Source organism: Brachyhypopomus gauderio, chromosome 12 (assembly GCF_052324685.1).
Source record: "Brachyhypopomus gauderio isolate BG-103 chromosome 12, BGAUD_0.2, whole genome shotgun sequence".
NCBI classification, from domain to species: domain Eukaryota; kingdom Metazoa; phylum Chordata; class Actinopteri; order Gymnotiformes; family Hypopomidae; genus Brachyhypopomus; species Brachyhypopomus gauderio.
Genome location: NC_135222.1, coordinates 22,329,054 through 22,350,592, shown reverse-complemented (window position 1 = coordinate 22,350,592; position 21,539 = coordinate 22,329,054). Strand labels below are relative to the sequence as shown.

At 39.9% G+C, this 21,539-nt stretch overlaps 1 protein-coding gene across 5 annotated transcripts in view; it reads left to right on the top strand.

Annotated features, from left to right (window-relative positions):
* armc9 (armadillo repeat containing 9) overlaps window positions 1-20,332 on the top strand; it is a 32,478-nt gene extending 12,146 nt beyond the window's left edge. For 3 of the 5 annotated variants that reach the window (XM_077023864.1, XM_077023860.1, XM_077023861.1), the window contains 13 exons: window positions 718-808; window positions 1,113-1,236; window positions 2,450-2,589; window positions 3,391-3,467; window positions 4,064-4,138; window positions 4,376-4,466; window positions 4,766-4,827; window positions 5,495-5,593; window positions 6,215-6,324; window positions 8,914-9,038; window positions 10,548-10,650; window positions 11,823-11,977; window positions 18,548-20,332. In XM_077023864.1, coding sequence (XP_076879979.1) covers window positions 718-808; window positions 1,113-1,236; window positions 2,450-2,589; window positions 3,391-3,467; window positions 4,064-4,138; window positions 4,376-4,466; window positions 4,766-4,827; window positions 5,495-5,593; window positions 6,215-6,324; window positions 8,914-9,038; window positions 10,548-10,650; window positions 11,823-11,977; window positions 18,548-18,570 — 1,275 coding nt within the window. In that variant the 3' untranslated portion in view covers window positions 18,571-20,332. The remainder of the gene's footprint in view (window positions 1-717; window positions 809-1,112; window positions 1,237-2,449; window positions 2,590-3,390; window positions 3,468-4,063; window positions 4,139-4,375; window positions 4,467-4,765; window positions 4,828-5,494; window positions 5,594-6,214; window positions 6,325-8,913; window positions 9,039-10,547; window positions 10,651-11,822; window positions 11,978-18,547) is intronic. The other 2 variants (XM_077023862.1, XM_077023863.1) reach the window with 2 other exon arrangements.
* The last annotated feature ends 1,207 nt before the right edge of the window (window positions 20,333-21,539 follow it).

Sequence of the window (21,539 nt, the reverse complement as noted above, 5' to 3'; positions counted from 1 at the left end):
ACTAACAGTAGAACAGTAGGCTATACAGTAGAAATATAGTAGTAACAGTATTTCTAGTGTGTCTTATTTAAAAAGAAAGGAATCATACCACACTGTGGTACATTGTTATAACCAGTAACCGTTCCATCCTTGGTGATACACATAGGAAGGCTGTCAGCCAGCTTTTCACTCGAGAAGTACTCGTCACAAGTACCAACTTCATCAGTGCACATGTCTAACTCACAAAGTGTTCCACATCCTTCTTAGCTTCAGGTTTTCCCCCAGGTGTTCAAGAACCTGGATGAACACGATGAGCTTTCAGTATCCACTCAACATGATTTTGGATCCCAAATTCGAAATCATGCTTCCAGATTGAAGTTATATGTGTATGTAGCTCTTGCCTCAGTTTCTCTTTGTCTCAGCTCATACACCACAGTTCCGACACCCACACGGAGACAAAATCACAAAGCCAGTTTCACTTGGTTTTGTTTAATGGGTAATTTGATAAGAAGCTGACACAGCTGACCGCGAGTTCAGTAACGTCACTGGAGATTTTTTTTTAGATTGTCATTGAATTCTGAAGAACAAAAAAACGTCAGCAAATGTCCTTTTTCAATGTGATGCCGTTAGACCAGCATGTGTGTTTCAGGCAAGCTAAAGTAAACGGAGACTGCTTAAACACCAAAACATTTCTCTGTCACACACACTGAAATATTGAAAGGCCTCTCTGATTTGCAGGAGACCGTGCTCCATCTCATCAGATCAGAGAATCAGATGGTGAGGCAGTATTTGGCTCGACTTATTAATGCCTTTGCATCTCTGTCAGAGGGTAAGAAGCAGTGTTTTAGAGTTTTGCTTTAATAATAGTACATATACAACATAATCTGACATAATATACAGTGGGGATAGTTGGGTTTGGGTTAAGATAGTGGGTTGGTTATGTGTATGGGTATCATTTTCTAAGGTTGGACTGGAATTGGGAGTAGATGATTGATTTATGGGGTATGGTTTGGGTTGGTGTAAGATTATTATTAGGCTGTAGTTAGTGCTAGGTGTAGGTTATTTGTAGGTGGTTAATGATATGATAAGATGCTAGTGTTAGGATTTAGCTTAACCAGGTTTTGTTCTTCCAGGCCGCATGTACCTTTCTCAGGTACCGTCTTTGCTGAGACTACTGGTGGACTGTCTGCATACAGAGAAGAAGGACTCAGTGACAAGAGAGAATGTTCTGGGAGCCGTGCAGAAGCTTAGCCTCAGGTATCTCATCAGCCACATTTGTCACAAACGTTTAAAACATTTGCACTCTTAATTCTGAACTGTATGTTTGTATAAATCAAAAATCGTATTCATTTTTCAATCAGTCCCCTTGTCAAAAAATATTTGTATATAATGATTTTTACAACACATGTCTGAACATGTTACATGGCTGAACATGTTAGTCCAGAGTTGACATCACCTGTGTAGTAGTCTTCAAATAAAAATAAATAAAGTGAATAAGTGAGAGCCAGAGAGTGATCACGGCCCTGAGAGCTCCCAGAGACATTACATTAGCACCCATACTGCATTCCACCTATACTACCCATATCATCACAAAGCTGAGGGAACACGTTAAGTGGCTGAACAAGTGTCAACATCTGTTTTCCTTCTGAATTCTGGTAAGACTGAGGTGCTTGGACCTCTAGCTCATACGTGTTCTGGGCATACTGTCCAGCCTAAAAGCTTTGAGTGTCTGACATTCATTATGAACACCTAAGGTAACAGAGCCCACTTGACAACAGTTGCACAATAACTTATACATTTCCAACACTACTCATGGCCATAAGCACATTGTCTCCATACTGCAGCTTCGAATGTAATGTTCTCACTGAATGTTCTATACTTGTATTCTTAATGATGTTCTTAATTAACCTTTTCAGTTCTATATGCGTAATGAATTAATTTGTTTGAAAATTTGGTATGTACCATAACCTTTACCTGTGTGTGTGCGCGTGTGTGTGTGTGTGTGTGTGTGTGTGTGTTAAACCGACACTAAAATGTAGGCTTTAGTATTTTCTTGAGTAGAGGTATAGGAATATGCATTACTGGCATTTAGTCATGACAAATGAAACACTGAGCCAAATTTGAATCTTGACATTCATATCGTGTGCCAAAACAAATCTGAACATGCTGCCAGCTCTGGTTTATGTACACCAGACTGACAGCTTGACTCGGTGCCAGGAAGCGCTGCTTGAGGCGGTAGGTATATAAGGTTCTACCCAATCTATACACAAGTAACATATTGAATGAAAGCCTGCAGCTCGTAAACCACAATAAAAAGCATTGCTTGAACTTCATTCATTTGTTTTTTTTTATTTCATGCACAAAAATAATTCAGATGTTTTTTTTATATTTTTCTAGATTCTGAATTTTAATTGTATGTTTGTGTGTGCGTGCGTGGGTGTGCACGTGTGTGTGTTTGTATATTGTTTAGACGTGTCCATCAGTCAGCTCTGATCAGATATGGGCTGATAGAGTGGCTGGTGGATGAACTGCAAGACTCTGACTGTCTTTCAGACTACACTCTAGAATATGCAGTAGCCCTGCTTATGAACCTGTGCTTTCGCACGCAAGGTACTGAACTTCCCTTCACTTATTAGGTCTCTTTTATTTTGCTCCCGTTACCCATTAATTACACAGGTCAACAGCATTTTTGGGGCCAAAGATATTTCAACGAATTTAGGGTAACTTTGGGGTGCTGATTCTGAATATGTCATCAGTTTTGCCAGATTGGCTCAAGTTTTTGAGATTTTTCATGAAATGTGTAAAAAAAACACACTATGTGTGGTGCCCAAGACTTGTCTTGGTCCCCAAGCATAACCCCAAAATAGGCCAAATACACTTTTTTTATGAAGTCTGTTATGTTTCTTCTATGTTTTTGCAGTGTATATTCACCACAAATGTAACAGAATGTGTCTGGATCGTTATTACAACTTCTTCTTGTGCTATAAATGCTATATGCTAATGCTATATAAGTGCTATAAATAAGATACCAAAAATCTCAAAAACTTGAGCCAATCTGGCAAAACTGATAGCATATTCAGAATCAGCACCCCAAAAATACCCCAAATTCATTAAAATATTTTGGGCACCAGTAAATCTTTTTTTTTTTTGTTGACCTGTGTTATCATAAACCAGCTTTAATGTATGTTTACTGTATAGACTTTCTACATTTTATAAATACTAAAATTAGTCGCACAAAGTTAGTTGCCTTTCAGTGACCCTTAGTATAATATAGAATATTTTTTCATTGAAGTGTGGTTTTTTGCCATCAATGTTAGTCATCATCAAAACACTAATAGGACACGTACATTTTGACTGTGTGTAATAAATCTCAATAAATGACTGGGTGAAACACTATTGATCATGTTCCAGGAAAGAGACAGTGTATGGAAAGAGCCAAACATGTATTAAAGGTTCTGACTGACCTGCTGGGACATGAGAACCATGAGGTACCTTTTAATTTGCTGAAGTCCTTGTGTTTGTTTGGTCACTCTTATGTGGTAAATTTACATGAAGAAAAAAAAAAGATGATCAGTTTGTTGAAGGTCTTCAAAACCTGTTGAGCTTCTAAAAGCTTTTTTACTAGACCTTTTCAGAAATAGTACAGTCAACTGTGTGTTATTGATTTAACATGGTTATAACCATTTTCAATGGTTACTCCCTTTTTACTCCCTTCCACAATTTCAATTTACTCCCTTTTAAGTACTCATATTCAGGCTTACTTTTCAGTTGCAAGAATTGGAATATAAATCATCAAATTCCCCGATACGAGATTGAGGGCACCCAGCATGCCAATAATTGAATTACCATGTTTATTTTTTTTTTGTTGTTGTTGCTTTGCTACATGTTAGAAAAGAAAAATTTCTAAAATTTGTGTCAAATCACAGTGAATTCAGTGCTTGCTGATTTCTTTCGTTTTCATTTACAAAAAGTGGACATAGTCAGACAGTCTGTTTTGTCTGAAGCAACCAAAAAAGTTGACCATTATATTGAATACACCAAAGAAGTTTTTTATTACATGTTGACATTGTGTGTATGTGTACAGATCCGGCCCTACGTGAATGGAGCTTTGTACAGCATTCTTAGTATTCCAACTGTTCGGAAAGACGCCAAAGAGATGGTGAGTGTTTAACCAAGACTTGTGACCCACCTTATAGTCATACTGTTAATAATCTCTGGGTCTTTTTCAGGCACTGTTGCCTAACATTCCTGTTTATTGGATAATGCTCTGAGGAATAATCTCAACCAAAACCACATTTCAACAGAATAACCAATTTAGATACACACAAAAATCGTTCTTTGTGCATTTCCACATGTCTGCAACAATAAGTGATGGTGATATTTCACTGGGTCTTAGAGTATGGAGGAGATCTTGGGCTGCTATACTAAAGAGGAGAATCCTGAGATCAACGGACAAATTGAGTTCATTATCAAACAACTCAACTCTGGTATGAAGGACCAATGGATGTTAATTTTGACGGGATGAGTACAGTACCATACATTCTTTTTTTTCCATTATATAACCATATTTATAGAGGGAAGGAGCGACATATGTGTGTGAAAAGAAGGGTGTGATATTTACTCATTCAGTCTCATTCAGTGTTACTGAATATTTGCTTTGCTTTTTTTCTCGTGTGTTTTTCTTGACGTTAGTGTAACGATAGTGTCATGTTACTAAAACTAACTGAATCCAACGTCACTACATACACACACCACAATTCCTCATCACACTGCTTGCTTTGTTCAGAAGAGGTACCGGACCGTGAGATAGAGTCGGATGATGAAGAGGATGATGAGGAGGAGGAGGAGGTAATTTGTGAAGTACAGTATTCTGAAAATGTGTAAGCAAGATGTGTGTGAGGGCCCTATTCCCCCCCTCAGTGCATGCAGGGTGTGTAGTGTTGGCTCTTGTTCTTAACAGGAATTGTGGGCCCTGGCTATTTCTCATGCTGCCGTATATTATGGATTGTATAAGACGTTGTAATGTAATATTCTCATGTGTTCACAAAAACATCTTATCAGACGTGGTGTTCATAGGAAAGTCAGCTCATTTTCATGTTACCGAAGTAACAAAATTGCACTTAAATATGCACACACAGTGTACACAACATATGCCCACATGAACACTTGGTCTCTCAATTATTTTTACCCCGCAGACTGCACATTTCTTTTACAGTTACCACACAACCATTACAGTTGCAAAAGTGAACCATGGGCATTAAAATTGCTGATTGATAGCAAACTCAGGAGTAATGAGCTGCATACATAAAACATTTTAATAATAAACTTTTCTCAAGCTTTCTGCATTTAGTAACCCGACAATGCCTACATTAGTATGACCTGTTAATCTGCTCCATGTTTTCCTATTTGACAGATGTTTTTTTAAAGCATATTTCTACTGCTAATCTATTTTGCTTTGCCATTTTTCAGTACACCACAACTAACCATTTTAATGTGATCATCCCAATATTAACAGGAGGATGTAATGGAGGCTGATCTGGACAAGGAAGAGGTTCTCCAGCCACATCCTAAAGAACTCTTTGGGGAGAACCTGCTGATCACAGATTATCTGGGGGTATGTGCTTCACAGCTCTACAAACCCCAATAATGGAGAGGTTTATGCTGAGATGGCTGATGAGCAGTGCAGGCCACATGTTAGTATTGTAATTGCACTTAAGTCATCAAGAAAAAGACTTCAGACTCATCCAAAATAACTTGAACAATGAAATTCTTCCTTTTTGTGTTTATGTTGCTATTATTCCTTACTTCTCTTTGGGAGTAGTGAGCGGGACATCAAAGAAAAGTGTCAAATTTAAACAAAGAAAGGCATGGCTTCGGTTGGAGTACCATAAGTGGTAACCTTTGGCAATAAGGAGTTTAAAATCCTTGGACATATAGAAGAACGGCCACATGTAAAAAATGTGGGGAAATACATTAAAGACACTGGAACAACCACATCAAACTTCATAAAGCACTACACTACATCTAACATATAAAATATATATTTTCCATCTCCTGTCCCTAAGCTTATCTTGGTATTGACTTGAGAGTTGACTTGGGCTCTAGCCAAAAGACTTGTGACTTGATTTGTACTCCAGCCTAAACACTCATGATTTGACTTGGACTTTTATTTTGCAAACATCTCTGGTTGCAGGTAACTGTGTGTAGTGAACTATGTGTCTCTATCCTGGTCTAGATCATGACAAATATGGTGAAAGTCAAGAGGAGATGGAGTGTTCGCTCCTCTCAGACCATAGATGAGCCTCTTCGGAGACCTGTCACACCAAGCTCCCACAGGAATGCCATGTAAGAGTCCTAGTATGATCGTAGCTGAGACAAGACCTGCTAATGCACTCGATTCCACTTTCTGTGAAACATTGTTGTTTCACTGGCTAAATGAAATTAATGCTGATAATAACAGCCTTTTTTGAACACCCAACAATATTTTCCATTTATTGTTTTAATAATGTAATCTTATTGAGTTATCGATGAGATGTCACAGATAATAAACTACAGACAATAATCCCACACATTTAGTAGTCATATGCGCATATCATGTATGAACTTCACTCCACTGCATTATACTATTGGTAAACTTGATTTGAAGTGTCCCTTTGGTAAAGGTAATGTACTGTACATTACCTTTGACTGAAGTTCATTTGAAACTAAAAAGTAAGTAAAAGTTGTTAAGCCAAACTGTTAAGTTGGCTTAACAATAACAGTGACATTAAGAGTTTAGTAAGTATGTAAACTTTATTTATATAGCACCTTTCACAGGTACAGACCACAAGGTGTTTTACAAAAAAGATAAAAGATAAAAGAAATAAAAGATAAGATAATCACTGAACGAGTGCAGCACATTTACACATCATATAATACATGAACAGCCATGACTACTAACTAGCCCATTTATGACACCTTCTAGTTGGGGTTTTTCGAAAGAGGCATTCTACTGAAACTGCTCTCTTGAGAGTTTCAAATGATCTTTTAATGTGTGCTGATTCGGGTGACCGCTTAAATGTTGTGTCATAAATGTTGTGTTTCTCTAATATTGCAGTGAGTTGGTCGGTCACCACCTTCTCTAAAATGTTTGGCAAGAAGGGAAATTTTGATATAGGTCTATAATTGCGAAGCACTGCTGGGTCTAGATTTGTTTTTTATAGAAGCTGAACAGTGACGTGTAAAATAGGAAGGAACACACAGGAGTGAAAAATTTACAATAGCCAATATGGCTGGGCCAATACTAGGTAAAACCTTCAATAATAAGACAGTAGGTATCACATCCAGAGAACTACTTGATGGCGTTAGTTTCTTAATCACATCCAGCAAAGTTTAGTAATATTACAGCTATAGCATGGTGACTAAAACATATAAAAAGAGATAGCAGGTGTTTTAAAATTATTTGAAGTCGGTGAGTAAAGAGTGACAGAGGTGTGATGAGTGATTTCTATCATGCATTTCAATCATGCAAAGCAAGTCTGGTCGATTTATCTTGATATCTGACAAAAGCATTTTGAAAAATTGCTCCATGTCAATCTATTGGAGAACGTGGTTGGAGACTGGGATGAAAAAGAGTTATAGTTAAAATCACAAGCAACTCTTTCGGGTTTTGGACAAAGGCTTCTAGAAAGGCTTCTAGAAAGTTTTGCATTCTAATTTTTGTGGTAAGAAGAAAATAGCAAGTTGGCTTTTTTAAGGCAGTTGAATGAAAAACAGATACTTTCTAAGTTGGCTTGATAATTACACTGCTTATGAAACATTTATTCTTGATAAAATTCTTTGTGTATCCCTTTTTGTTAAAATATGACAAGATGTCAGTTTTCTTCCCTCTGACCGAGTGGTTAAAATAGATAGATAGATAAAATAGACATTTACTTTTATTTTACTATAGCAGCAGCTGGAAGTGGAGTCTAAGACTATACGATGGACACATGGAGCTTGAATTGAAGTGAATTCCAAAACTGAATAGATAACTAAAAGTGTTCTCTAAACTACTTAAAAACATTTATGGTTAGGTTATATGCTTGTTGTTCATAACCACAGATATCAACTCTCAGACTGCTACAGAGATTCAGCCCTGTGTTGAATCATATAGATGCATTCAGGATAACTGAACATGAGGCTTGGAACATATTTGCGTATATCAGCGTATGTATTTTCCAGAATAAACTACCTGTAATTTCATTAAAGCTAGTAAGATAAACTTGCCTGAAAAATGTACTTCATGGCCTGGAATCACAATCAAAGCAGGAGCGCAACATGCACTGATTAAGGTGTGTTTGTGTTTGTGTGTGTGTGTGTGTGTGTGTGTGTGTGTGTGTGTGTGTGTGTGTGTGTGTGTGTGTGTGTGTGTGTGTGTGTGTGTGTGTGTATTGGTAGCATTTGATTAAACAAGAATGAACAGCAGAATAGTCAAATTGTGTTTGCATTCTCTTTAGTGGTTTCTACATGCAATGTTTAGATTTTATTCCAATGTGCACAGTACAATTGAGATAACTACCGGTGTTGACTCTGAATAATTTCATAAATCACCTAAACAGAGTCTGCATTCACTAGCTAGCTCCACCTCTCCGCATGCGTATGTAGTATTGTCAAATTCATCCATTGGCCATTTGTCTGTAGCAGAACGAAGTTGATATCCTTGCCCACAAATCAAACAATGCATTAGCAAGCAAACAGGATATTACTTCTTGTGCAGGTTTCTCCTGGCAGTCATGCTGGCAAAAGCAGTTGGCCCTGGCCCTTTAACATCTAGGTTGAGGTGTTTGTGTGTTAGCGTACCTTTGTATGCTGTGTGTAAATGTGTTAATGAAAATCTAATCAGATATAAAAGCTAGACTGTAGCAAGCTATTTATGGTACTCTTGGTGTGTGTGTGTGTGTGTGTGTGTGACAGAGATGGCCGAGCTGCTCGTTGTGGAGTGGAGCCCTCCAGCTCATTTCTTTCCCCTACTACCTCTTCTCCCCCCACCCGTAGTGGAAGTCGCCCCAGCACAAGTGATTCCATCCGCGGTGCTCTGAGTAAGTGCCTACACACTATTCATGTTATGCCTTGCCGAATCACCCACCAACACTGCCAGCATTTCCTATGCTGTATGTTAACAATATTAAACAAAACCTGACAATATATAATATAAAATAATAGTTGTCCATACTTCTCTCTTGAGGGACTGTAGAGATGAGGTCATGGTTTAACTTCTGATAAACGTCCCCTGTCTTTCTGTGCCAATTTAATTTCCTCTTGCTTTAGGCTGGAGTGATCTCCACACAGGTCCTCTCCCTGTGCCTTTCCTTCCAGATGCCCCTTCAATCAGATTGATTTGATATGCACCCCAGTGCCATCAAGCAGGCCTCTTTTCTGCCATGACTGTTGTGTTTACTGCAGCAGAGTGTATTTAGCACTCATGCTAATTTAAGATATATAAGTATTAGTTACGCGTGTTGTCATATGCAGAGCGTCACTGAAACCCATTCTGCAAGCTCTGCGTAGTAATTGCCATTCTGAGCTAACAAGCACTGAGCTATGTCTTTCCCCAGCACAGACTTGCTGATTGTGGTCACCTCTGACCCCATATACACCCAACATCTTGGCAAGCTCTGCGAAGTCTCGTTTTCTAAAGCCCCTCCACGTGGGGGAAATTTATTAAGGGTGTATGCACTGGTTTCAGATTTAAAGCTATGAGTGTGTGTTTGTAAATACTGAAAATTAAAAATTATGAAAACCTCTACCACTAGGACTTTTCTGAGAGGTGTTTAATATGTTTTGAGAAGGTGAGCTTTAGATGATCTCTGCTGGCTCAGGCCTGACCTTCCTGGTAAGGACTGCTACAGTCCAGCTACTGTTACTGTTAGTGTTACTCTAACACTACTGTTGCCATTTATGGTTCCATGTCCCCAGTCCCAGTGAGTCCCAGTAGATACTGGGAAACACTGAATGGCTGTCTCTACTGTGCGTTTATGCGTCAGCCATCTTAGAAGCAATCTTAGAAGAACTGCACCCTCTTGGTACACTCGTAGAGAACACACCCTGATTTTGATTTGACACACTGGACAATGAGAGCATGGCAGGGGCGTTCAGCCACACTTCACTCCGAACTTCACTTTTCCCCCGAACTGACACCTGTCTTTCAGAGGAGTGTAAGTGAAACCCTGAGGTGACCTGATTTTGTTGTACTAACATGAATTAAAATGAAACTGGATAATATGGCCAAATAATACTGACACATCTAATATGGACCATTTCAGTAAAATCTTTTAAAAGCAAACCTCAGTCTAAACTGACCATACCTTTTGCACTGATGTTTCCTATCTCTTGTTGTTGTTTTGTTTAACCTGCTGGAACCCTGACAGAATGCCTCACACTTCCTTAATGATATCAGTGGAGTGAGAAGTGTGTGTGTGTGTGTGTGTGTGTGTGTGTGTGTGTGTGTGTGTGTGTGTGTGTGTGTGTGTGTGTGTGTGTGTGTGTGTGTGTGTGTGTGTGTGTGTGTGTGTGTGTGTGTGTGTGTGTGTGTGTGTTTTGATCTCCAGACTCTGATTGCTGGCGTTCCTCTCAGGAGTCTGGGCTTGAGGGTTCCTTAGGGGCCAATGCCCTCCGGTCCGACAACCTCGAGAGCAATGGCCCCTCACAAAGGTGGGTGTCACTTTACAGAGACACACACAAGCCCACAGTTACCTTGAATACTTACTTTCCCTCTGGCATGGGGTGGCAGACAGACGGGAGACTCGTGGTGGGAGTGGGACATTCCTCACAGTCTCCGCTGTGGAATGTGAGCTAGACATTAGTGGCAGAGCTGCAGCCTATACCTCAGCTCAGAAAGGAAAGGGCAGAGAGAAGGGTTCAGGACGGAGGAAACGAGTGTAGGGACAGAAGTTCTTAGGGGCATGAGATTGAGGCAACTGAGAAGATGGCAAAGGGTATGATATGGAAGTCTCCGGAAAAGGGGAAGAGGAGCAGGAGTCTCGAGGGAGGGGAGAGGAGGAGAGGAGAGGGGAGGTCTCAGAATAATGGGGGTGGCCAGAGGGGAGATCTCGAAAAGGGGGTGGCAGGGACTACAGGTTGACCCAGCAGTGGCTGTGACATGCCTCTTAACCAGACCTGAACAAAGAGCTGATTGAGTTGGACTGGGCCATGCCACCCAGGAGAACACGACTCCTCCTGCTTTTGGCTATACTGAATTCGGAGACGGTACCCTGGCCAAAAGCACACTGCAAGCCTCCCAATACTCGTGGATCTCAGACCCCTTTCCATGTGAAAAATGTGTAGTCCTGTGTGACTAGTGGCTTTACTGGCCTTTCTTAAGAGTCCATCAGGCAGAGCTCCCGCTAAGATTTCCCAGCTATCCCTGCATGAATTTAATTCATGCCTGGAGCTCCTTCACTCTGGACTTACTGAGTCTGTCACCTCACACTTAGGTACCAATGAGCTGTGATAGATTACTGGCATCCATGCACTCTTACTCTGTGTGTGTGTGTGTGTGTGTGTGTGTGTGTGTGTGTGTGTGTGTGTGTGTGTGTGTGTGTGTGTGTGTGTGTGTGTTGAGGGGGTCTTAAGGGAGCATGATGCACAGTGTTATACCTTCTGTTTTCCTTCACTCTGTATGGTGAGCAGCACACCCTGGCCTGCTTTGAGACCGTATTTTTCTCATTCATGCCTGAAGGCAGTTAATCTGACTAATACTGCATCTGGTGTATGTAATCTGATTCCACAGTATATTAGTATTAGAAGTATTAGTATTATCTTGCATGCTGCATCACAGATTTGTACACGTAATGGCTTCTTCTCTCATGACTCCTCCCCTTCAGTGACTTTGTGGGCCAAACTAAAAGTCAGCGCATGTCTGGTGGTGATACAGGCAGTGGGGGGCGGCTGAGATCCCCTCTTTTGGGCCCCCAGTTCTCCAACAGTGAACCTCAACAAAGCAGCAGCAGACCCAGCAGTGCTCCACGCAGCACTGGCAGTGAGTCCCTCATCCATATACCATCAGCACCCTGCTCCACTCCTCCACCAATACACTACAACTCTTTCTGCTGCAGTCATCACCAGGGCTGGGTTATAGTGGACTACATGTAACAGTAGTGTGTATTCAGAATATGAAATGAATTATCTGTATTCAGTCCTTGCAATTTTGACCTTCGCCAACATCTCTCTGCCTGCCTACAATCTTGCCTAAATTTTACAATAGATGGAGTGTTTCTCCAGGGCATCTTAATTTTACCAGAGATTATTTTAGTTACCTTTGGTGCCACAGCATCAGTACAGTTCCTAACTCTGTGTGTGAATGTTTCAACTAGCTCATTCCCATTTTCTGAGAGAGGAGGGAGGGACTGTATCATGTCTGTGAAGGCCACGGCACTGCCAGCACTGAGATAACGCTTGGTTATTGTACGCTTTTCACTGAGTGTTCTAGTAGATAATGACATATTGAAAAATACACCAAAATGATCTGAGATTGCAGCATCAGTAATTTCAGTATTATTAACCTCTATGCGTTTAGAAATGATCAAATCTAAAATGTGGCTGTGCTTATGAGTTGGGCCTGATACATGCTGTTTGAGATCAAAAGAGTTAAGCATCCTCATGAATTCTGAAGTGATTGGATTTGTGGATATATCCATGTGAGTATTAAAATCCCCAGCAATCAATCTGCTTACTGCAGAATGCTTTATGGTAAAAACATGCAACACCACCACCTCTCTTATTTACTCTAGAGACATTAAAATAGTTAAAGTCGGGAGCCGAAGCTTCATTTAGCACTATTGCTCCATTGCTATCAAGCCAAGTCTCTGTTAGAAAAAGAAAGTCCAGACAATAATCTTCAATTAATTTAGCTATTGTAAAAGACTTGTTTGTGAGTGAGCGGACATTTAGTAAGGAGACTTTGAAGGCTTGATGTGGTTGATCAGCATAGCTTACATCACTTGTGCATTTCACTGGGATCAAATTTTGTTTGTTACAATGTTTTGTACTACTATGTTTTCTTCTGATTACATTTTTATTTCGATTCTGAGAGCCATGCCACCGGCTATTTAAAATAACTGGAATGTAACACTGACTAGGAGCATGGGTTCCAGTGTGTCAGACCTGAGAAATCACTGAGTGTGCAGGAGAAGTGGGTGAGTTCCTACAAGACTGCAGACTGTAGTGTTGTAGAACCTCTTCAGTCTGCTGGAGTTTACCTCTGAGACTGTGGACAGATTCTCTGACAGGAGATGGTGAGCTCCTGCGACTGACATTACTGACGTTACTGCTGGCGGTTGGGTTGCAAGTTCCGCATGTGAGTGATTCCATACATTAGATTGTCCAAAAGCATTTGAGTCCCAGCCCTGTTAGGGTGAAGCTGATCAGGTTTAAAAAGCTCAGGACGCCTCCAAAAGATGTTGAAATTGTCAATGAAGTTTACCTTCCGATGAGCACAGGCTGTAGTGAGCCAGCTGTTTAGAGCCAGCAGTCTGGTAAAGTGACCACTACCCCAACGTGCAGTTGGTATTGGTCCAGAAATTAACACTTCAGACTGGGAAAATGCCAGAATGTCGAGCAGATGGTTAAAATCCTGTTTCAGAATCTCAGACTGTTGTTTGTAAACATCGCTAGAGCCGACATGCACAATCAGTCTTTCCGTAGCTGGATGATCATGCAATATGTGTGGAATCATGGGTATCACTTCACAGACAGTAACACGAGGAAAGCAAAAGGCCTTAATACTGTTGCTCCATACATCTCTGAGTCCCCAATGAACAGAGTTTTGGGCTGTGGCGGTGTTCCTCGTCTCCTTTCACCGTTAATGCCTCGGCGGCTAACATGGTTAGCATCCCTATGGCTAACATGGTTAGCACCCCGATGGCTAACCCTATTAGCATGCTTGTTAGTTAACCATCAACTGGCATGGTTTGCAAGCTGATGGTTGGGACGTGTGTGGCCACACTGATGGCTAAGACTCTTAGCATGCTTGTTGGCATGCTGCCGGCTAGCACGGTTGGCAGCCTGGTGGTTGGTCCGCACGTGGCCAGAGTTATTTGCATGCTGTTGTTTAGCAGCCAGTCTGGACTTGTTCCTATGATGCTGATTGGGGTGTGCTTGATGTGCTTGATGTCCTGGATGCTTGATGCTGAAACACCCAATAACACAGAGAAATGTCACAGATGTTGTATCTGAATGCATTGTGAAATTAGTTAGTTGGTTAGATAGAATAAATGGATAAAGCTTTCTTACCACACCCAGACATTTTGACAACTCAATCTATTCCACAAAACCAATAAATAAAAAATGCATTTTTAACTTTCATTTGTAGTCACTGGGGGTGCCTGTCTGACATTCACTGGTAGACTGTTCCAAAACTTTAGCACAGCAACAGCAAAGCTAAGATCTCCTTTTACTTTAAACCAGGACCAGGGGGCAGTTGAGAGTACCGGTAAATGAAAAGAAGATCTTTAAGATACTGAAATGGTATATAGACAGAGCATGACCCTAATACAAGTAGGAATGTAATTATTTATAATTATAGTCTATTGGAAGTACATTTTATTGTCTGATGGAAGTACATTTTAAGTACTTAAAATACACTCTATTTAAAGTCTACCCAGACAATTCAAACACTGCTACAGCATGGTGGTTTGTGTTGGTTTTGTTTATTCAACATTTGCGAGTAGAAATGCTGAAACGGTATCAGGTTCTGTATAGTTGTAAACATGTATGTGCTTTCATGCATACATATTTTGTGCATACATTTTTTGAGTGCCTTCATTTATAGATGTTTGCAAAGATTAATGGTCAAGACATTTGTAATTTAGTGGATTTTGTGACTGGAATTATGGTTACATCTGACTGTATTTCAGGTCAAATCATGTACATTTTATTTATATATTTTATTTATATAGCACTTTTTACAATATACACTATATTGCCAAAGATATCCGTTCACCTTCTTTGACTCACATTTGAGCTTACGTGACATCCTGTTCTTAATCCATATGGTTAAATATGATGTTGGTCCACCCTTTGCAGCTTTGACTCTTCTGGAAAGGCTGTCCACAAGGTTTAGGAGTGTGTTTATGGGGATTTTAGACCATTCCTTCAGAAGCACATTTGTGAGGTCACATACTGATGTTGGACGAGTAGTCTGTAGTGATTGACTCTGCAGAAAGTTGCCAACCTCTTTGCACTATGCGCTTCAGCATCCACTGACCCCGCTCCGTCGGTTTACATGACCTACCACTTCGTGGCTGAGTTGCTGTCTTATAATACAGCTGACAGTTGGAATATTTAGAAGCGAGTAAATATCACGACTGGATTTGTTGCACAGGTGGCATCCCATCACAGTTCCACGCTGGAATTCACGGAGCTCCCGAGAGAGACCCATTCTTTCACAAATGTTTGTAAAAACAGTCTGCATGCCTAGGTGCTTAATTTTATACACCTGTGGCCATGGAAGTGATTGGAACACCTGATACTGATCATTTGGATGGATGAGCGAATACTTTTGGCAATATAGTGCATGTTGTCACAAAGCAGCTTTACAAGTACATGGGTCCAGCTCTCTAATGAGAGTATACCATTGTACGAACAATGAATACCATTGTTCGAACGCAACTCGTATGTTATGAAGGAGTGGTCAGAAACTGTCTCACTTTCAGGAAGTACTACTAAACTGGCTATGTCAATACCAAAAGATAAGACCAAGTCTAAAGTATGATTACAATTATGCATAGACCCCACCACATTCTGAGTGATACCCACTGACTCATGAATAGCTTGAAAGTAAATTCTAAAAGAATTATGTATTTTCAAAGTGGATATTAAAATCTCCAACTATAAATACCTTATAAGCACTATATTAGACAGGAAGTCTGACAACTTGTGCAAACTCCTGCTGTAGCTGTAAGTAGACACTTCATGAACAGTCATATGGTCGTCTGGCCGAGTCCAGATTTCAGTTAAGCAAAGCATACATAGCTTATGTTTGGCAATTATTTATTAATTAACAGTATTTTAGATGACAAGGATCTTTATATTTAGTTATCCTAATTTCAGATTAAAATGATTATCAGTAGTAACATAATTGAGTTTAATATAATTACATTTTGTCCACAAATTTTGTTTGCTGCCTGGCCTCAGCTCTGGTTTGTCAGTACCCGTTAACTTCTACTCCTACACTGTCACTGTTAAGCCTAGCGAATATGCTAGCAGAAATGAGCAGCACCCTCCCAAGATGGGTGAATGCCATCCTGCTTCAAAAGGTCATGCCTTCGAGGTCTCAAAACTCGAACCTGGGATTTGGCACACTTTATACCTGGACTCATGCCAGTCAGTCTCTAAAAGGGTCCCTATTCTGTACCTTTCTAAAAAGTGCATTATTCTGTTTCTATATTGTTTTTTTTTCTGTGTTTATTGTTTTTATACGTGTTTCAGGGAAATGCAATTCTGGAGGTACCAGGCACTTTTAATTAGTGATTCATTATTACATCCTGTTTCCTCTTATTCTGTGTTAGCCTAATTATATGTGGTACAACCCTGTTTATAGACTATTTGTCGTGTTTTTCTATAGACTATAGTTTGATGCTTGGTTATTGGTTATAATTTGGCCCCCTTTTTAAATCGAAAACAATTACTATTTTACTTTCTGTGAATGTGAACGAACAACTGTACACCATTCCTAGGTTACAGATTTTGAATAGTTGCCCAAAGCATTTGGTTCCAAAGGTCAAGGCTGGGTTACAGAGTCCACGGGGAAATCTGTCCTGTCTAATGCTTCAAATAAAGTTTTTCCTCTACAAAAAAGTACTGCTGCAAAATATTTAGTTGGTCATGATCACTAAACCCATGTATTTTCAGTTTAGAGTATGGATTTCATTTGAACTAATGATTCTAAATTATAGGGGCTGAAGCTTCCTGGTTTGTGGGTGGTACCTGCTAATATTAGAGCACTCTGCAGCTTTATTTCAGTAGGATCTTTGTGCCTGGTTGTGCCTTGTACAAATTTAATGAAATTATCTTGCTACACCTCATACTCTATACCTCACTTGTAGATATGCACTTTACTATCTATAGAGTGTTTTTTAAGTGTTGGTACCCTTGATTATATTTAAGAATTTCCTATTTTAGTCCCAGTGAAAAACACTAAAATCATTTGTCTGTTGTACATGTTTGTATCAGCAATTCTCCAGGAACTCTTACATATACGTTTATATGTTTGTCCTCTGCCAATTCCCTTTGTTGACTCTCAGATCCCAGGTAAACTGAAAACCACCTCACAGTCATTATTATTGACCTTTTCTTCATATTATTCACTGAACCTATTACGTACAGAGTAGCATGTACACGTGAGTATGTGGGAACAGTGGCTGCTCAATACAGTCTGCAGTCAGAGAGAACACACCCTGATTTTGATTTTGACACTCAGGACTATGAAAACACGGCAGGTGCTTTCAAAGCTTCTGTCTTGCCGAGCTTCAGGGCTCACAGCCACACTTCACTCCTGGTTTTGAACTGACGTGTAGCTCTCAGAGGCATGTAAATGAAACCCAGTGGTGAGCTGAATCTGTTGTACCAGCATGAATTAAAATGAAACTGGATAATATGGCCAAACTACGCTTACTCATTCGACGTAGGCAATTTATTTTAAATGCTGTCTACTAAAACTGCAACTTCAAGGCTATTGTGATTTCACTTCCAGTTCATGGATGCTTCTCGGCTCACATTACAAAGATCATTCTTACACGTTATTAGTGTGAGAAAGTTTGTACACGTTGTTGATTATTTATCATTGTTGGTGCAATTAAACGTGAAGAATAAATGTTGACTGCCCTATTTCTTCATGTGGCACCCCAGCAAGATCCATTATTGCTTCATGGTAAATACATGTCGCTGAGGAGTGAAAATGAAATAAACAGGGTGGGGTACACAATATTACATTATGTAACAAGACATTATTCTGTTACAGAAAAAAAGAAGCTATAAGATTACTGGTATTCCTGAAAAATATGGTGTTTACTAGCAGGATTACATTACAATTGAACAATGATCACTTCTTTATTTCTGACCTTTTAAAATGGTTCCGATCAAGTGCGTCAGCATCAAATATGGGCCTTTATTTAAATGCTTGTTTCCTGGTTGCCTTTGGGCCTTTTACTTCATTCCCTTGCAATTACTGACTAGAAATCAGTGTGTGAGATGTGTGTTTGTGCTCTAAGGAGAAGCTGCACGTAATGGCTTCATTCACAGTATCTGACCACCTAAGTGGATTTTATAGCTACCCTTTATGAAGCATATTGTTTTGCTAATCTAGTTCTGTCCCAAAACCATTGAGAAAGTCTGAACAAATTTGTGTATTGTTACTAGGTTCCTGCAAACCTGCACTTTCAGAATGAATGAGGTTCATGTAAAGCATCCATAAAAATCATAAAAATCATTTTCATACACAACATTTTATGCTGCTGTTTTACATGTACTCCTTATATTTACTTGTGTTTCTTTAAGTGTATGTGAGAAAGTTTGGGAATCCTATTCTAATGCCTGGTCTTCTGCCCTTTAGGTAACCAGTCCAACAGGAAGTAAGCAGGGGCTATTTAGCCATAAGAAGTCCATCTCCCAAGGACAGCTTCCTGTAACACCATACAGACGTTATCAGGGTCAGGCTGACAGAAAGAGTCGTGCGCCAAGGGGCGGGGGGAACACAATGCGTGCGATTGTGGCTTGAGCTGTTTGAGCCTCTGCCACTAAGCTGCTCTGTAACCCAACACGCTTCACCAATACTCTCATCGAACACTTATTATGCCAAGCCCCCTGTCCTCCACAAAGGGACATACCATTCTCACTTTTCTTTTTTTTTGCAGACCTATCAGCCAATAAATTGCGCCTTGTCACTTTATTAAAAGTAAGACTTTTTGTGTGATTTTAAGTAGAATCCGTTGCTTTATTGTTTTGTGGGTTTGTTTTGCTATTTTGTTTTGTGGGTTTTTAACTTTTATTTTAATTGATCTTTTTTTTTTTTTGATTGTGGGATGGTTTGGCATGTCTAGAGGCTAGTCAGGTTGTCCATTTTCTGGGCAGCTTGTTAATGACGACATTTCTCCGTCCCAGATGACACTGGGGGTTTTCCTGCTTTCCTGTTTTCCAAAGCACACAAGCAGAGTATGTGGTCCCCAACATTTAAGAGTTGCTGGTTACTAATGATTATAAGAGTGAGATGGTCTGCCTCCGTTACACTAGCATTGTCTTTGTTGTTGGATATTTGTAGGGCTTTCTGTGGCTCAGTGCTTTAATTACATCTTGTCCAAGCTCGTTTACATGTGATGTTTATTTTAATGATGTCTAAAGAAGTACAACATCTGTATTTTTCAAAAACATCTTAAAAGAATTTACAGCTATTTTACTGGATGAGGCCCTCTTGAACACGTTCGCTCAATGCTGCACCTGCCTTTCTGTTAATGAATTCTCCAACATACAGCCATTAGATCCAGTGCTAGTCATAAATCTTGCATTGAGCTGTATATAGTTTGTGCTTGGCATACGTAGAGCTTGGGTGTGTCCAGGTGACCACTCATGTGTAGTGAGTGCAATGCAGTGAGTGTATTTCCCCATCTCTTCCTATGGCCAAATGCTGTTTGCTAACCTCCATTTCTTCATCAAGTGTCAGTGTCTGATCTCTGAACTTCTGGCTGGATATATTTGGGTAACAGACCACTGTTTACTCAGATATGAAATAAAAAATTAAAAAACACACAAAATCAATAAAATTAAATTGATGTAGCTGAAACATTCATCCCACCTCAACACTGCTGTGTTGAGAATGAATGATCTGCTACCCAAATGGTCAAAAGTAGTCCTGTGGGTTCAACAAATTGTGCGAGGTAACACATGTGATATACATGCAACTGTCCTCCTATAGGAAAATGTAGATAATTAAAGTGGCCCTTGGGTGTAGGTTTGTGTTTCTTTTAAAGTGTTCAGAGTGTATCAACAAAGCAGACCCTTTCAATAAAGGAGTCATTAATAAATTCATGAAAAATCATACAAAATGTATATTGTGTTTGAATTTAATGAATTTTATTTAATGAATGCAGTCTGATCTGTTGGCAGATTGCAAACATTAAATTAGCAACACTAACAAGAATGACATTGTTTTACAGTTTTTTCCCAAATCCTTGCAGATCAACTGTTCCAAGCCCAGTTGTTACCCGTACGGTTTAGTCAAACTTCATCACTGTTATTCTTCTTCTGTGGGCTTACTCTTTTAAAACCTTTAGTTGTTGCTGTGCAAGGTATATTTTGCTGGACTTGAACTGTGATATTTTTGTACATTAAATAAAAGTATCTGAATAAACATGTGGGTGTCAATTGCTTTGTGATTGTTTTAGGTTATTTCTGCATTTTTGTCTTTTTTTTCTTTACACTTTAAAGATAATATACACTTAAACTATCAATATGAAAACAATGGAATAAAGTGGAGGCATGACATCATATATCATATCATGTTCAAATTTCACATTTCCTTCAAGTTTTAACATTGAACAGACTTTAAAATTGAGTTTTTTTTTTTTTTTTTTTAGCAGATCAAAACACAAGGCTGCAGTCATTGCGTGCAGTGTTCCGGTCCAGTGGGATGTCAGGTTGCACTGGCTGTGTGGGCAAAAGCCCCATTTTTGCAGGAACCCCCCGTTCTGTTTGTCCTCCTGTAAAGCTGTCGGGATCTGTAGGGAGAGCTGAGCCTGCATCCTGCTGTGTGACTCTGCTAGCTGTGTGACCAGCTGCACATCTGTACATGGCAGGGGGGGTGAGGAGACATGTGACCAGCAAACACCAGACTGGGGGGGGTCTCTGAGGAGAATGTCTTTTGCTCTGCATGATGCATGTCAAATTGGAGGAAAGGAAGTAAGTACAAAAAGAAAACTGATTTAAACTTACACTTTATTTTTGTCTATCTCAAAGCATATCATTCTCACAGGAGTCTAAATGTTCAGACTCTAAAGCAATGTTCTGATATGGAGAAGGTGTTTATAAACGTAACTTTGAACGTGTCAACTATATTCAAATCACCTGTGGAATAAGAACTCACACATAACCACACCTGGTGTGAGAGCTCTGTGGTCAACCGGGTAGTGACTACATTAGGCGCTCTCTGTGTACAATTACAAACACTAAATGAAGGACACGGGCAGCATGAGCTCAACAGGCAGCGTGCAGGTGGCTGTTAGAGTGACCTGTGATTCGCTCGGCCATCTCATGCATGGGGAGGAAGAGCCAGTCAGTATCAAAACAAACACGCACTCGGAGAGACAATAGCAGTCATGAAGTGGAAAGATTATGCTGAGGGAAATCTGGGGTGAAAAAATGATAATTGCAAATCTATTCATTTTAAGCACAACAGGGCCTGGTGGCAGAGTGATGGCATTTGCGGTGCTAAAGGGCTTGTTGTTGCTGCAAGGTTTGTTTACAGGGCTGAGAGGTCTGTGGCTACCCATGATGCTGAGGGGAGGGAGATGTTGAAGACCCGCGAGGTCAGCGAGGTCACTGGAGCTCCGTCA